This window comes from Pipistrellus hanaki (genome assembly GCF_964339955.1).
Source record: "Pipistrellus hanaki genome assembly, chromosome: 2".
NCBI lineage: Eukaryota > Metazoa > Chordata > Mammalia > Chiroptera > Vespertilionidae > Pipistrellus > Pipistrellus hanaki.
The window spans coordinates 78,908,349-78,927,056 of NC_140504.1; the positions used below are offsets into that span (position 1 = coordinate 78,908,349).

The following is an 18,708-nucleotide window of genomic DNA, read 5'->3' on the forward strand; positions in this document are numbered from 1 at the left end:
TGATGAAATGTCTCAGTCTAAATTCTACTTATAAATTAACCATGTACCTAGTTTTGCAACTTTATTACTGAACCACAATTTTATGATGTGAGACAGACTTACACACCCACTCCCATCTTCTAAATTTCCTTGTACAAAGCCAAGAAAACTTTTCTTTGTCAGTTCAATAATAATACAGGAGTTTTGGGGTTTTTTTTTAGTTCAATGTTTCTATTAAATAAAATTCATGTGAATGCATAGATCAAGTAATGATGCTTTCAGACAATAAACTAAGGAATAGTTCATCAATGGGTTAAGGAATCTCTATGAAATAGTTGGTAGAGCAACAGGTCTTGATGTGGAAGGACATAAATGTCATTTCTAATAACTAGATGTCTTAAGTTTGGTGGTAACATCTCTGCTATTGCTCATTGAAGTTGAACCGGAAGATATTCCACACAATAATTTCTAAACCCCTTTTTACTATAAATCAAAAAAGTAGCACGTGACTACAGATTTAGACAAAGCACTGCCTCTTTGTAGCAATGTCATTTCTTTTGTAAGAGAACAGCTTATGAGTAGGTAACTTCCTTTCTTACACAATCCAACTCTATCACATTGTCTCCCCACCTTTTCATAATATTTGACCTCGTAGTCCAATATGATCCCATTAGGGTGTTCAGGTTCTTGCCAGGATAAAGAGATGCTGTTTCCGGATGTCCGGTCCTTCTTAATTGTCATGACAGGTGATGGAGCTGTGAAGAGAGGATGGAGGGTCACAGGAGGGGGCAAATTAATCAGGTTGTGAATGTGGTAAAGAGGATCAGAGAGCAAAGGGAATAGCAAATGGAGTCTATCATTGTTCTAATTTTTGGCAAGAAAACACTATTTCCATTTCAAAGGCTCTTGAGTATTAATCTGGCCCCGTATCAAGCCTCGGCAGCTGGATTATAGCCCTGGTACATACAGGCCTATGGAAAATGAGCTGAGATTTTCAGCTGCTGGTGGAATAGTGGCAAGTGAGCAGATGTTTTCAATCTGCTACTCTAATGTAAGCAATGAAATATATTTGATATATTAAAATAAGAACAAAACATCATGACTACCTATTTGTTATAACATTGCAAAATTATTAATACCAGATTCTTCAGCTCATTGATAACATTTTCATCCACAACTCTGTAAGAGGACTGGAATCCATTATGCACAAGGAGTCCCAAGGTATCAATAGGTAATAATAATATTGAGTGTATTGTAAAATAGATAAGATTTAGGACATACAGTAGGACATATCTTGACTACTGACAAAAATCTCTAATGAATAAAAACATATACAAGAAAAATGTAGCAATCTTATACTTTAACATTTTTTTATTTCCTTAAAATATTTAATAAGAACTACCAATGAAATGACTGCTGTTTGTACCACAACTCTCAACCTATATTGTGAAGTTTTCTAATGGGTAGTGACTCAATATTTGTTATGTTTCACTATGCATTATCAAAAGAATAGAACATGAATAAAAACCATCTGTTTGGATCAGATATCAGAGGGTCACCTTCATTTCTGATGGAAGATTAAATATATTTTAAGTGATATCCTACTTCAAATCCTTCCATTAAAAAGAAAAACCCATACTCTCTATCAATGCACTTCTGGTTTCAAATCTCAATCTTGGTACATTGGCAACAGAAATATCTCACTTGAGGTTCAGTGGCTTTCTGCTTTAATGGAATCCAGCACAACACATTAAAAACATGAAAAAAAATCAAGAATTTTTAGGTACATTAACTGCTGAATTTTTTTCATTGCTATGGGACCTATTTTCTCATCAATTTTTCTCAAATTAAAGACTATTAAAACCCTGTATTTGTATTTCCCACAATGGCTAGCAGACTTGTTGGTTTGATGTTTCTGTGATTATCACATGCCAACCTTCACATATATAACTGAGGAGACAGAAAGAAGCTGTGTAGACAGGAATGGGATCATGGGGGAAGGGGGAAGTAGAACCCAGCTAGGTGGAGTTACTAAGACTAGATGGAGATGGATATGTAAACTTTAAAATGTATGGTTATTACTAAGATGGGCAGTTTGCAGATCACAAGGCAGTGAGGCATATAACCAATCCCAATAATGTTACTAAGACAGAGTTCTTTTGAAAGGACCAATCAGAAACTAGCAAGGCACGTATTTAGTCCTAGACAAACAAACAAACAAAAAAACAAAAAAAACCACAAAAACAAACAAACAAACAAAAACCACACATTTTTCTCTTCCTCTCTATCCCCTCTCCTTTCTCTGGTTTGTGCTGGGTTCCATGAGCTGTGCTCCCCTGCTCAGCCAATGGAAACTCTGGACACGAGCCTGCTTTTGGAATCCTCTCTACACCTTTTCCAGGACCAGCTTCGCTCAATAAAATTTGCTTCTGCTCTCTGTTTTTGCACATGAATTCATTATTGGATTTTGTGAGACAACAAACTTGGACCCAAAGACCCAATTTTGGTCTCACAACCTCTCGTCTAAATTGTTCCTGTTTATAAATGCCTTTACCTTTTATTTCTCACATGAAAATAGTTTCAGTAAGCCTGCCTCATGACACTTCATTGGAAAACGTGAACCTAAATGAAGACTCCATTGCAGTAAATTTCCCATTCTTCTATCTCTGTAACTTATAAAATCTGCTCAAGAACTCTTAAAACTAAAGCATCATTACTTTGATTGATTACCCTGGGAAAGATTTTGAACCTTTTGCCAAGGAAAAATGAAAGTCTTGCTTTTCTGATGGAAAAGTAAATTAATTTCCTTATTTACTTTTTGCTCCTATTAATAATTAATATCCTTTCATGAAACATCATTTTCCATTCATGTTTGCTTTTTTAAAATTCAATACTATTTTGTTATAATAAAAATTGACTCACAACACTCCAGTCCCTCAACCCCTGGGTGGTTGCTGCTCTGAGATTGATTCTAAGCAAAGGGTAATTTATTTTGGTTATATTTAGTTGAAATTTTATAAACATACTTAATAATTATAAACATATCACTGAGCCATAAATAATAGATTTGTTAAATCATTGAGAATAATTTTATTTTTATGTATTCTAATACTTAGAAAAAGCAAGTCATTATCCAATCACTAATATAAAAATCTCTGCTCTAATGCCCTTGGAACCAAATTTTGCTTTTTATACAAAAAAATGGAGAAATATCACAAATTTTCCTGCTGAAAGAAACCCATTTTAGAGTAACTAATGTATGCTTACAGAGAATTTCAAATAAGCTAAATGTTGTAAAACTTTCCTGGTAAAACCATAGAGACCCTATATTTATTCCATATCACCTTAAATATGATTTATTTTCCTTAACGGTTAAAATACATTTTCAAAGAAGCTTTGAAAATTACCAGGTATAGCATCTCTCCTTAAAGAGAAAGAGAAAGCAATTCATATCAAAGAACAATTGTGGCTAGGATTGAATTAACTTTTTCAGGAAAGCTTTGCAGGCTGTTTTGGGGATCTGCCCACATTTTACTGCTTCTGCACTGAGCAAGACTTTATAACTGTTGAAATTCTTCAAAAGTCTTTGAGCAAGCTGCAGACCCTATTGGACTGTAATAAATAGCCTTTTGTAATTCCACACTTACTTAAGCAGAGGCAATTGCTCAAAGCTTGTGTCATCTCTAAGTTAAATGAACCTTTTCTGATTGCTGCTTTTAGGCCCCTGTTAAGTCATTTGTTCTGCTCTTTTAATATAACCCCTCGCCCCTGTGTTGGATGCTTTTTCACAGTCTCACCACAGTGCACCAGCTGGAATCCTGGTGCATTTGGGTAATGCTCATCAATATTTTAATATTAATAAATAATTAACAGAATTGTTTTTCTCTCCTCTAATAAATAATTTGAAGACATAATAAAATCCGCAGAAAAAGAGAAATTTTATGGGCACACTACTGTATCCCTGCTTTCTAAAAAGTTTTCTAGAACTCATTTTTAACTCATGACTTGAAGTATAATTTATCCATACTTCCACATGTGCTTAATACAGCTTACAATAATAGGTAAAATCAGTGGTACAGATTATGTTTATTTTTAGCTATTCTTCATGTATCAAAGGGTGATTTTTCAATGTACTAATTTTCAAAATCCACAGAAATTCCTTAGGTTTTATTTCTGTCTAAAGTAACATGATACTGTAATGTACATCATAAAATAGTTTTGATTTATTTTATCCTTATTTCTCAGCTTTTAAAATTTGTGATTTGAAAGAATGGTGGGTAATGGTCATATGAAATAAAAAAGAAATCTATCACAACTAGATAAATGCTCAGAACAACAGTGAAAATTTATATAGGAGGAGAAGGCACAGGTTTTCCCAGACAAAATGCTGGAATACATGCTAAATTTGCAATTATTGGTGAGCATCCTAATAACCCAGGATTAAGAGTTTAAATCTGGTGCATCTTTTATGAACCTTAAATGATACAAGTGATTTCCCTCTTATTAAGAGGAAGAGGTTGAAAACACAATAGGCTATTGTGAAAATGGCCAGGCAGTTATGAAGTTTAGTAAATGGACATTTTTTGCAGGGGGAAAAAAAGGAAGAAACTGCTAACCAGGAAAATTTAACAGTAAGAAGCTAATTCTTTTTAGTAAGTTAATAGCCCACTTTACCATAATATATTGGTGTGTAATATACATCTTTGTTATATTGATCCTATATAATAAAAAACTAATATTCTAATTAGACCAAACAGCAGAACTACCATCCGGACGACCTTCCAGATAAAACCAGGGCTGTGAGGGCCGAGGCCCTTGTATGAATTTCATTCATCAGGCCTCTAGTTGGTATATAACAGGGAACAAATATTTGATTCTTAGCTTTTCCTATTCTGGGTACAATCAGATATATGCATCTTCAGAAAATACAGAAAGGAAACATGATATATCAGGTAGAATGAAATGCAATATATCGTATTTTAATTAAAATATTTCTTTAAACAAATGCAAATAGAAGAGGAATACAGTGAAGGTTAGGAGGGAGTGGTGAAGGTTAGGGAGGTTCATGGATCACAAAGTTAGTCATCCCCCATGAAGCTTTCTTCAGCTAACTTCTGAAACATTCTGAGCATCTCAGTATTAAAATACTTCTGAGCATGTTGTGTTGCTATGGACAAGCTCATGGCTGTTTCAATTCCTTCCTCTTTAAATTTTTTCTTTGGTCATGACATAGGACTAGACAGATAATTTCACCCTATGTTATCTAGCAATATGTGTTTCACAAAAAAAAATATTAAAATGTTTTTTGTTGTTGTTTTTGTTCTAAAGAGATGGAACTTTCTAGGACCAAATGTTAAATTACATTCACTGCGTGTTTTGTTCTCTAATTCAGGCCCTTGTAGTGGCAGCCTCATGAATCAGTGATGCAATGACTGATCCAAAAGACAGAGACATAGAGAAGTATAACCCTCAATAATTAATTATAGAACCCGTCATTTACTTATAGGTTTTCTCTCATTGTCAATGTAACCTGAGAGATTGACTGCATCTAATGAAAGAATAGGAAAACAAATGACAATAGGAAGTACAAAATTAGGCTGACAAATGTTCCCATGTAAAGGGATCAGGCTAGAAATGGGGCTTGTGTAGTTCACAATTTGTATTAGAACCCCGCTCTGTCTTTGTGCATGCCACGTCTACTGACAGATGTGAAAAGGATTCGCTGCTTTATCTGCGGTGTTTTTAAGCTATATTTACCATTACTCAGCAACTAAAATATGACCCATGCTTAGAATAAGGAAGGAAAGCCTTCAAATTTCAACTCCTAAAGGATCTGGCTTGGTTAGTTTGTCTTTATTAGTTCTTCTTTCTGAGTTTGGGAATTTTTAATGAACCTCTGAGGCGTCTCTGTTGTTTTAGAGAGCAGGCAAGTTAAAGTAATAACAAAAAGGGCTCAATATCTCTTTTCTATATAAGCTAACGCTTTTAAAAAGTACCTCCATGAGAAAATATCATGCAGTAAATGGTTGAAAGACTTTTTTAAAATCAGACATGCCTTTAAAAGCATTACTCACTTATTTTTCATTACTTTGTAACATTCATTATATTGCCCACATAAGAACATTTCCTTCTCAGTTTTTTCAGAAGTGAACACTTCTATTAGATCCAGAAATACTGTTGGGTTTGAATTAGCATAACCATCCATAGCTTAATGTTTTCCATCTCACCACTCCTACTCTAATTTCCTCACCCTGTCCTTCTCCAGAATATCCTGTTTGGGTCCTAAGACTTACCATTTTTACAGTTTACTCAGTTTGGATTTCAGAACTGTACTTCTTTCAGAATTGTACTCCCTCTCCAACAACCTTGCATGCCAATCAGCTCCAATATCTGAAAACTGATGAGTTTTCTTTCTGGTTTTCCAACCCTGCCTTAGTTCAAACCCTTGCCATTTTTCATGTGCATTTTATTCTGTGCTTTTCATCTCATTCTTTCCAGAACTTCAACTTTCTACATATTTTGATGATTTATAATTTTATAAAGTGAATGAATCATAAATCCTCCCTTCCTTCCAAATATCATTTCAAATCTGATTTTCTAAACTTATTACCTAAGAAAACGCTTTAAAAGGATGGTCTAACAGTCAATATTTTTAAGAGGTTGATATCAGAAAACTCACAAATTAGGAAAATTCTAGACTACAATAGGATACATAGCCTGAAATTCATTAGGTTATTAGTTATAACTTCTCATAAGACTGAAAAATGCATACCAGATTTATCAGTTTTTATTCTTCTTTCAAAGCTACAATTGTAAAGAATCCCTTTGGTCATCTTCCTTCCATGTGCTTGTTGGACTCACTGTCTGACATACAAGATACCATAAGGCTGCACCCCACTTCAAATAGTAGGTGCCCTGGTTACTCACAGATTCTGTCCAATTTGATTACAAATAGGAGGCTGCCAAGGCCCCCTTCTCAGATTTGCTAGAGCAGATCACAGAACTCAGAGAACACTGACATCCATTTACTGGTTTAATAAAGGATCTGATAAAGAGTACAGATGAATAGCCAGAGGAAGTGATACAAAGAGAAAGGCCTGGGAGGTACCATGTGCAGAGCTTCCATCCCTATGCAGTTGGTATAGATCACCCTCCAGTGTGTGGATGTGTTCAGTCACCTAGAAGCTCATAGAACCTCATGCTTTTGGGATTCTTATGAAGGTTTTGTCCACATTTTAGAGAGGAAAAATGATCCTTTGATTTGCTGAGTCATTTTAAGAGTATTTTTCTCTCTTTGGGGCCTTTGTGGGACCATAAATGCTCTCAACATGTCTGCAGGGATGCCATATATTGATATACTAGTCAATGAGAATAATAGCTGGTTAATCATTTAAGTGTGTGTGTGTGTGTGTGTGTGTGTGTGTGTGTGTGTGTGTTAGCCTAATGTTCTTTCTTTAAACAAATGATATGATGCTGCTGGAGGGTCTTTTCTGAGACATTCATGGAACTAACTCTAAATTCTGGTGGCATTCTCTGTAGAGATTCTCACAAAGGGCTTGCTGCCATTTAATCAAGGGAAGGAGTAGAGAGATACAACTTACATACACCTTTAGCACAGAAGAGGGTTGATATCAACCCCAATTCCACTTTACAGATAATGTTAAGCAAGCCAGCCAAAACCGGTTAGGCTCAATGGATAGAGCATCGACTTGGGGACTGAAGGGTCCCAGGTTCGATTCCGGTCAAGGGCATGTACCTTGGTTGAGGTTTCGGGCATATCCCCAGTAGGGGGTGTGCAAGAGGTAGCTGATCGATGGCTCTCATTGATGTTTCTAACTCTCTATCTCTCTTCCTTCCTCTCTGTACAAAATCAATAAAATATATATAAAAAACTTAAAAAAAAAAGAACTGAAATGTTTAATGTTAAGCAAGCCAGTGTGAAAGATTTCATTCTAAGACTGGTTCATGTGCTCAAGCAGGACAGAGGAAGAAAAAAATTTTATGTGATGTGTTATGGTTTATTTAGAAACTAAGCAAAATCCTATATAATAAAGAGTTAATATGCTAATTAGACCAAATGGTGGGACAGCCTTCCTTCTGAAATGACCTGCTGGAATGACCAGTGGGTGGGAGATGAGGCCAGAGAGCCTGCACTCTGAGGCCAGCCATGGCGGTCCTGGCACCTCCCCTTCTGCAGAGGCAGCAGGAGAGGCAGTGGCACAGTCTTGGTGCTGGCAGTGCCTTCTACAGAGGTGGATGCAGAGGAACTGGCCTAAGCCACAGTCGGACATTCCCCAAGGGCTCCCAGGCTCCCAGAGGAATGTCTGACTATCAGCTTAGGCCTGCTTTTGTAGGGAGCGGATCTAAGGATCTAAGCTGGAAGGGTCCCAGACTGTGAGAGGGAGCAGGCCTCATTGAGCAACCCTTGAGTGCATAAATTTTCATGCACTGGGACTCTAGTATATATTATAATAGTCTTAAGTAAGTTAACATTTTTATTGGCAAACCATAATTATACATGGAAAGGGGACACTGGCAGAAATACTCCATACTTTACTATATATTGAATGCTTTAGACATGTTTGTCACAAATTATTGAATTTATAGTTAATGATGCAATTCACTACCTGTAAAAGTTACTTCAGGTAATAAAGAAGAAAAAAACATGTTTATTTTTACTCAGAGCTTAAAATGTCACTGTTCATTGAAGCCCTCTGTATTCTTGATGTTCTGGCATCTGGAGACTTGCTGACAGGACAGACTGGTTCTCTCAGTTCTAACAAGTTCCTCAGAACTGTAAAGATTGGTTAAGGAGTGTGCTTTCCATATGCTAACAGATTAAAACAGTGTTTTCTCTACCTGCGTCTTACATTATGCATTTGTTTGAATTCAAGTGTGGCCTTATGATAACTTCACTATCACTTATATACATTCTTTGGTTGGTGAGAAATTGATTTACTCCTGAAGGAATGATAATTGTCCTTATAAGTATCATATGTGTGAGAGAGCAACCATTACTTTAATCTTCCCTGTTGTATGAATAATGAATTTTATAATAAACTATCCCTTGATAAATGTACACAACAGAAGTATATGTTGCATATAAATATTATTGATCTTATGTACGGAAGCATAAAGAAATGTTGAGAAATTCTGTTTGAAATATGGTTTGTACATGTCTCACCCATGTGGCTTGTATATCTCAAGTGCAACTGAAGGAGGGAGGAGGGGTGCTCTTTAGAAACCATGTAGGTCGACCTCTTTCTTAGATAAGTAAAAGTCCCAAATTCCCATAACAGGAAACCAGCAAAGTCTGCTCAGAGATTTAGAAATCAGAGTTTCTTAATCAGCTCATTTACTTATATATATAACTGTTCATTGGCTTGGGGGGAAAAATGGGGTAGGGTAATATTGCAAAGAGAACATTTTGGTAGGTCACTATATAAAATTTAAAATAGTTTCATTACTAAGAAATCATCTTTCTAAATACCCCTACTTCGACTTCTGTGTTTCCTTGATGCTAAGAACTTATTTTTAATACAGCTATATTCTTAAAGAACATAGTCTTTCACTCAAAATACATCACTCAAAAGTTTTTTAAGTAAAATAACAAGTTAAATTCATTTGGCAATTACATGAAACTTTATATGCATATTACATCTCCTCAAAGTATGATTCCCAAACCCATTATCAAATTTTAATTAAAATTTAACAAACTATATAATTTTAAAAAAAGTATTCATTCATTTTCTCTAGTCTAGCTGTCTATAGGATGAGGTGGAGATATGCTAATATGGGTGTATTTGCATACATAATGAAATGGATATGCATAAGTAGTGACTTGAAGAATTTCTAAAAGCAATCATGCCTGAAAATTTTCTATTTTGGCTGTAAAATTTGCCTTGTCCATACTTGCACTTACTAATAAACTTCCCAAACTCTTTTTCTCCCAAACAAATCTCTTCTTCCACCCTACATGTCTTAATTAAGAAATGCATTTAGCTGCAATAAAAACTATTTGTTCTGGCAAACAGAGATTCTTAAAAGTATATGCAGGAAAGAAAAGGGAAGTTTCAGAGGCAGACTAGCTGCTGCTTCATTTCTGGGATGCATATGGCTAACCTCTTAGTTCCAGGCACAAAATTAATTTGTCTAATTTTTTTTTTCAAATTCCTTTTAGCTAGCCATGAATTCTGGAGCAATTTTAGTCCTTACGTCCACCCAGATAAGAAAAAATATATCAATATGTGTTTTTGCATTTATGTCAACTTTACATACTTGACTTTAGAATTTTGAGAACTGGGGCAAATTAATTTTTATATGTGCCATAAAAATTTTAGCACACTCAAAAAAAGATAGCCTTAAGCTGTTCCATTTTTCTATTGCATAAGTAAAGCTAAAAAGAAAATTATGTAGATACAAATATAATAGTACTTGTTTCTTTTAAGAGTTTGATTTTAATTTCATTTTATGTATTAAGCTTCCTGTATTTCTAAGAGCTGATAAAATTGTCTTCAGTCTACATGGGAAATAGTTCTCAGAGAGAGCTGTATAAACTACAGATTTCATAGGAAGACACTACATTTTATCCAAGTTGTGGAAAATTCAAAACGCTCATTCCCAAACTTGTAAGTTAAACTTGTCACTTTGTGTTGAGCTTTCTTTGTGAAAAATTAAATTCAATATAAAGACTCAAATTAGAATTTATGTGAAAAACTGAATTGGAAATGCACTGATAGTATCATAATCATTACTAATTGGTGGTATAAAATGTTCTCACACTGATTAACGGTGATGATAGCATCAATCAATAGAGTTACTAAAAATTATTGATAAGGGTGGATTTTATAGGATGTAAAATATAACTCAAAAAGTTATGTGTATATGAAAAACCTGAAATAAAATGCAGTATACATGGTTTGCCAGTGTTATGAGGTGGTTAAATTAACTGTATGGCTGTGAATAATTTTAACCATTTTTCTATTTTCCATGTTTCATTTTTCTGTGTTCTATATTTTTTTATACTTTCAGGCTTATTTATTTAAAAAAAATCTCTGTGAAACTATTATATAGTAAAGATGACTTGATACTGACCTTAACTGTCAGATTCCTTTGGGAATTGAAAAACAATAAACAATGGATCAGTATTATCCATATTGCATGGTCTGTGGTTTCACTTTAGAAATTTCATGCTTTTCAAGTGAAATTTCCTTCAGAATGCACCTTACTATCGATAGAAAAAGGGGGTGAGTGTGAGGGAGTGCTAAAGGCAAAGCAAACTTGAGGTTTGAGAAGTCTGGCAGTGTATTCTCTAAACACAACTGGATTTTCCTGTCCTTATAGCAATTTAAGGGGCTCACAGTTGGTTACCATATAAGTAGGTATGGATCTGTGCATATATCTTGCTCTCAGGGATGGCTAAAGTGTGGTACTTTTATTCTTCCTTAACCTTAGGAATAATTGACTGTCAGAATGATTTTGGGCTATAATCGCCTGGTTTAATCCTCTGAAAAGGAACCCTGAAATATAAATCCTGTAAAACCAGACATTGGGTTCTATCTAAACAATGTATAAAATTTTCAAATGGATATGTGTGGAATGGATATTCCATTAACATTTGTGTTTAACATAAAATGCCCAATGCAAAGGTGAATATATATATAATCAATATAATGTTTGTGTTGTCTTCATTCATAATGTTTAAGAAATGTATAGCGACAGGTTGGTAAGTATTTTAAGTAATTCATCACTGACTTCCACTGAAATGGTGGGTAATGAAATCACATAAGAAAAAATTCAACCCAAGTATGCAGATTGAACAACAGCAAGAGAAAGTTATACCTTTGTTACCAACCTATTGAATTTAAGCTTATAATAAAGGAAATGACTATAAGAACTGCAGACACAGAAATAAAATTGTAAGAAAAATTTTCCAACACGTTCCATGAAAAGTCAGCAGGGTTTTACAGGAAACAATCAAATGATTGTAGAAAAAAAGATGCAACAAAAATTCCAAGTTAACATCTATAATTTAACAAAATAACATGTTCAAAGTCACTTTTAAACATGACTATAAATTGCTAACTACCAATGTTAATTTAAGGAAACAAGGAATAACATTGATGACAAACTATCCCAGAAGTGGCTGCTGCAAAAAAACTGGGTGATTAGTGTCAGACTTCCTGGTAACTTTCAAATCTTAAAACTACACATCTGAAATCAAAGCATAGATGTAAGACATGACATATAGAAGATTTTTCAAATAAATACAAAACACAAAAAAGTATTGATTGGCACAAATATTTTATAAAACTTGAATATATATTCTTTAAAACTTATAAGTTATAAAAAATCCAAAGCCAGAAAATTATATTCTATTGTTGATATTTAAAGAGAAAAACCTGATGAAATGTAAAACTAAATCTATTAATTTAAAAATTTTCAAACAGGAAGACGTATTTATATGTATGTAAAAAATACAATATATTTACTATCACATGCATGCAATGTATACATATTGAAAAATGTTTATATGTATTCATATACATCCAATGTATAGCTCAATTGTTGATCATTTTATATGAGTCACACATTCTTTTATTTAATTTTAACAGCAATCTTTAAAAATAAGAATTGTTTTACTGATTTAATAAAAGAAGGAAACAGAATTAAAAATAGTAAAAAAACTCAAATAAACAGTTAAAAAAATAGTGGTGCCAATAATTTCCTCCTACCTCTCTCATTTGAATTCTTCCACTCACACGTATCAGGAACTACTTAAATATGAAATGAGATAATTTCCATTTCAACTTTATAGAAGAGAAAAATGGTAAATTTTTAAAGAAAAAACAAACAAACTAGCATTTAACCCCATACTCTCCTTTTTCTGTCATTCTACTTGAATAAGACTAAATAAGTATTCCAGTAGTTCTCTGGAAAGACAGCTGAGATAGCATAATTTTGTATTTAATTTTATAAAGAAATAGTTTTAATTAATCTTACAGCTCTTGTTATGTTCCTTTTAAATATTTTATTGATTTTTACAGAGAGAGGAAGTGAGAGGGGGAGAAAGATAGATACATAGATGTGAGAGGCAAATGTTAATCAGCTGCCTGCAGCATGTCACCTACCAGGACTGAGACCACAATCTGGACATGTGCTCTGACTGGGAACCGAACTGGCAACCTTTTGGTGCAAGGAATGATGCTCAACCAACTGAACCACAGTGGTTAGGGACTTGGGTTCTTTTTAAATTAATATTGCCATGAATATTTCCTTAGATTCCTTTCCAGAAATCTTTAACTCCTTAGTAAAAATTATTAAGTATCATAAAATAACTAGGGGCCCAGTGCACAAATTTGTACACCTTAAAAGGAACTGTGGTCCATAATGCTGCAGTGGGCACAGGAGCAGGTCTCTGCCCATCCTCTGTGCCCCTGCCCAGCCCCTCCTGTCATGGCCGCCAGTCTCCTGTCTGCCAGCAGCCATGCTCCCACCACTGCTGCACCCACATACTGACGGTGCCAGCCATGCTCTCACCCACTGACAACATGGAGTGATTGGGACCAGTGTCAGAGTGGGTGTAGGTGGCGGCTGCTGCTCTGATCACCCCTCAGGAGCAGGGGGAGGTAGAGAAACCTTCAGGGGCAATCAGGGCTGGCAGCCACTGCTTGCACCCACTTATAGCCTCAGAGCAATCAGGACCAGTGCCAGGCACAGGCAGCAGGTGTAAGCAGCGGCTCTGGTGATGGCTGCGGGTTCAAACAGGGCTATCTCCAGCAGTGGGTGTGAGTGGCAGCTGCCAGCCCCAATTGCCACTCGGGAGCAGGGGGAGGTGGAGAAGTCCTGAGGGTGAAAGCATGGGGCAGGACCATTGAGCATGGGAACAATAATTTTCAGTAACCACCAGAGGCTCACCCTGATGACAGCAACTGATGTTCCACCTTAGTCTGGTACCCCTGCTCACCTGCTCCACCATTCCAAGACAGCCAATGCCTGCCATGTTCCATGCTCTGCTGCCTGCTGCCCATAGTCACCATGTAATGCATGTGCCCCATGGTGGTCAGTGCACATCATAGCAACTGATTGTTCAGTTGTTCAATTGTTCTACCATTTGGTCTATTTGCATATTAGAGTTTTTGCATGGTTGGGGGTGGGTACCCTCTCCAATCTGGGATCCCTTAGGGAAAAACCAACAGTTGGACATCCATCTCACAATCCTGTACCACTGGCTCCTAATTGTTCAACTGCCTGCCTGCCTGGTCACCCCTAACTGCCTCCCCTGCCAGCCTAATTGCCCCTAACTTCCCCCATGCTGGTTTGGTTTCCCCTAATTTCCCCCCTACTTCTGGCCAGGTCGCCCCTAAGTGCACCCCTGCCAACCTTGTTGCCTCTTACTATCCCCCCTGCAGGCCTGGTTGCCCCCAATTGCCACCCCTACTGGTCTGGTCACTCCCAAATGCCCTCTCCCCTGCTGGCCTGGTCACCCTTCATGGACCACTGCCAACCTGGCTGCACCACACAGTCTGCTGCTCAGTCATTTGGCCATCTCTCACTAACCTCCCTGATGACTTGGTCATAGGCAGCCATCTTGTGAGGGCATAAGGGTTAACTTGTATATGACCTTTTTATTATATAGGACTAGGGACTCAGTCTACGAATTCATGCACCTTGAAAGGAACTGTGGGCAGCGAGGCTGCAGTGGGCACAGGGTGGGTCTAGGCCTGGACCCTCCCACTGTGGGCCCTGGCCCTCTTCTGCAGGCAGCTCTGCTTCTGCTGATGGCACTCCCAAGCATTGGTGGCACCAGCCCCACTGGCACCCATTGACAGTGCAGGACAATTAGGAATGGCACTGGGCATCAACAGCAGATGCGAGCGGCGACTCCAGTGCTGGCAGCAGGTACAAGAGGCAGCTGCCAACCTCAATTGCTTCTCAGGAGCAGGGGCAGGAGAAAAACCCCCAGGGGTGATTGAGGCAGGTACTGGTTGCCAGCAGCTGGTTGGAGCAGTAGCTCCAATGATGACTGCAGGTGCAAGTGGGGCTGGCACCACTGCTTTAATTATTGCACCTTTCACAGGCCATGGCATGTGGATATAAAGAATTTTCAGTAACCAGCAGAGGCTCACCCCAATGACAGCAACCAGCACTCTGTCTTGCTCTGCTGCCCCTGTGCACCTGCTCCACCATCCTGCCATGGCCAACCTCCTCCATCTTCCTCATACGCCCCCTGGTGGTCAGCACAGGTCATAGTGACAGGTTGTTTGGTTGTTCGGTTGTTCTACAGTTTAGTCTATTTGCATATAGGGCAATAGATGATACAGATATAGATATAGATAAATTTATTATTATTATTTTTTATTGATTTTGTACAGAGAAGGAGGGAGAGAGACAGAGAGTTAGAAACATTGGTGAGAGAGAGTCATCAATCAGCTGCCTCTTGCACACCCCCTACTGGGGATATGCCCACAACCAAGGTACATGCCCTTGACCGGAATCGAACCCAGGACCTTTCAGTCCCCAAGCCGACGCTCTATCCATTGAGCCAAACCGGTTTCGGCGTTATAGATAAATTTAATTCTAGAAGAGTTTGTGTGACTATTTCCTGCCAGGCACTGTGAAAGGTACAATAATTAAAGCAGTGTAAAATGCAGATATGGAGTCAGCCTTTATGGAGAGTGAAATATTATCATCACTAGATTTGGATTTCTTTGTAAGTTGCTGATAGTGTGTGTTCCCCCAAGTGCATGTGGAACCTATCATCTCAGCTAAATATGAAATGATTTCAAGTATTCCAACCCATAATGGGCATATTTTGTTGGTGTCACGGCAATATCACTTTGGAATTTATAACCATAGGTACATTTTTTTTTCCCAATCTGCCAGCATCTCACTGTATGTAACTGAGTCAGCTCTGCCCAACCACTTCAAGCTGGGACATATAAAAATTAATAATCCTTTAAATGCCTCTCATTCTTGAAACAGCCTTCAGTCAAGGACTGATGGAGAATCAATGCATAACTACCCGAGCTTCCTCTTCTCTTGGGTGGTACCACTTTGAAGCAGATGTTCTACACTGGTTCTCACTGTTCAGAAGCAAAATTAAATTCCAGTTTTTCCACAGGTTACTTGACCATATCTCTCCTTCCATATGCTCCCTTCATTTTTCTGTTCACTTTCATACTCCCCTACCTGTGTTTCCTACTATCATCTTCTCAGTAAACAGCATTTACTTAAATTATCATCTCAATCTTTCTTTCTGGAGGAATACAAACCATGGGTCTCTGAAGATACTTGAGGATATTGAGGAGAACTGAGATCATCTTGGGCTCTATTTTGATTTTGAAAATACTTAAACAATTAACATCTACCTAGTTAGTAGCCAGCTGTGTCATTAAGAAATTTTGGTATTCTTTGCACTTGAGCTCAGGAAAAACAGACATGTACAAACATGCACATTTACACAGATCTGACATGTACACATATCTACTACCCCTATCCTGACAGCATCTATTTCTCAAACTCCTCTTGGGAGCTATACTTTGTAATACAGATAATATAAAATATTTGAGCAATAGGGCTATGGTTACTATACGGGGATGAGGAGATAGTGTGTGGTGCTATAGAGAAATGTAGTGGCATCAATGTTGTTCAATAAGCCTTTGTTGTTCTAAGCAGGGTGACTCCTCTGAACAAAAGCTTAGAAAGTAGAATTCTCAGGCTAGAGAAGCAGAGGTGCTTCATTCCCTTCCATTCTTTGGGATTCCCAGGGAAATACCAAAATGTATCATGACAATGTACCCTCAAACAAGAAGCAGATATTGCAACAAAGACTGGAAACATTATTTTTTAAAAGTGGAACACAGAGAACAGAGCTCCTCTGACTGTAGAACCTTGTTTTCCTGTTCTTTGATGACATTGCTGGGATACATCATAGCTTTCTGTTCACTTTTAGTTATGAATGTTCAGTGCACACCAGTATAAAACAGCAGTTTCTTGGGGGAAAGAGAAAAAGTTAGCACCATTTTCCTTCATTCCCTTTTCTGATGCTGGGGCACTGTGGAGCAGTAGTGGGGCAAAGTGCATACTTCTGGGATGACAATTATTTGTGTTTGTTGAGTTCCGTTGCTGTCTGGGCTGGCATCAGCTGTTAGATTCAGCACTGGCTCTCTGTAGAACCCCCTACAGAAACTGGTGCCTTTTCAGAGGACTCTGCAGTCTTCATACAGCATTTTGAGGCATTTACAAAAAAAAAAAAAAAAAAAAAAAAAAAAAAAAAAAAACCCTGAAGATGGGTACCATGCATTTTTATCCTATTTTACTGGCCTAATTGTCAGTTCCTAAGCCACTGAAAAATATTTTACTAAACATTTTATATATAAATGTATATCTGTGTAAGTGTGGGTATGGAGTGCATATCATAGTATATATTTTAGCTTTTAGTTTGGAAACATTTTTAATAAATCCTTTTGTTGTCTTAAACTCATTTATAATCTACTAGAGGTCTACTAGAGGCCCTGTACACAAAATCTGTGCACTCCAGGTAGGGGGGAGTCCCACAGCCTGGCCTATTCCCTCTTATAGTGTGGGAACCCATAATTGATTGCCCCAAATAGGTAGGTCCCATCCATCCATCCAGGGGTCCTGGAAGGATTGCCTCAAAGAGGTAGGCCATAGCCAGGGGTTCTTCCTCCATAGTACATGGAACCATGGGACTCGCTGTCTCACCTCCTCCAAGTGCATGGATCTGTCGGATCCCGAGGCCTTGCTATGTGGAGCAGTCACTGGGTCCAGCCTCCGCTGCAACCGCTGCTATCTTGTGAAGGCGTGAGGGCATCACTGTGTCAGGGCGTGATGACCACCTAGGCTATTACCAGTATAGATAGTACTATATACAACACCTATACATAATAATTGGGTGAAAATATTCTATTTAACTCTCAGAGTTAAATGCTTATACTGAGAATGAACAAAGCCATGCAACAATACCTTCCTCATTCTATACCTCTCAAAGCCTTACAGAATGCAATTTAGTTCTATGCTGGGGCAACATGTTACAGAATCCCATAAATAGAAGCCTTGACTAGGATTGAAAGTGAGGTAAAACATATCTCTAAGTAAATACTTCCTGTCAATTCACTTGGGGAGTGGGTGGAAATTATAGATCAGTAGGAAGCAGAGCAAGAGGCAGATAGGCTTAAGCTCCCTCTGGGAAAGACTCATTCACAGCAGGGAGATGATATATTGGCATGCCACTGCCTAGCAGACTTCACCAAAACGGACACCTGTCAGATAAAAATTGAGACAGTCCATTCACACAAAAATATTTGCTATTCTCTACTTCCTCAGTTCCCACTTGCTTCTATAAAAACATTCTAAAATATCGTGGTCATTTCACAAGCATTATTCCCAAAGATTTGTTTTATGAGGTAAGACTGATATGAGAAAGAGATTCAGAATTATGCAGGCTTATATACACATATCCCACATAAAATGAGGAAAAATATTGTTTTATTGTGGCTATGAAGACCAGTTTAAAAAACGACCTTGAAGAAATAATGAATGAGCAAAAAATGTTATTTAAATTAAAGATTAAAATAAATAAAAAAGATAAATTTATCTTTTTGAGAGTTAACGTTTTCATATTATCTACCTTTGTCTTTATCCTTGCAAACACTTAAAATTACTTTAAAAAATTGACTTCAAGAATAAATATAAATATAAAATGTC

At 37.1% G+C, this 18,708-nt stretch overlaps 1 protein-coding gene across 2 annotated transcripts in view; it reads right to left on the reverse strand.

Annotated features, from left to right (window-relative positions):
- EPHA3 (EPH receptor A3) overlaps positions 1-18,708 on the reverse strand; it is a 340,054-nt gene that overhangs the window by 77,210 nt on the left and 244,136 nt on the right. For both annotated transcript variants that reach the window (XM_084875452.1, XM_084875451.1), the window contains exon 6: positions 610-734. In XM_084875452.1, the coding sequence (XP_084731578.1) occupies positions 610-734 (125 nt within the window). The remainder of the gene's footprint in view (positions 1-609; positions 735-18,708) is intronic.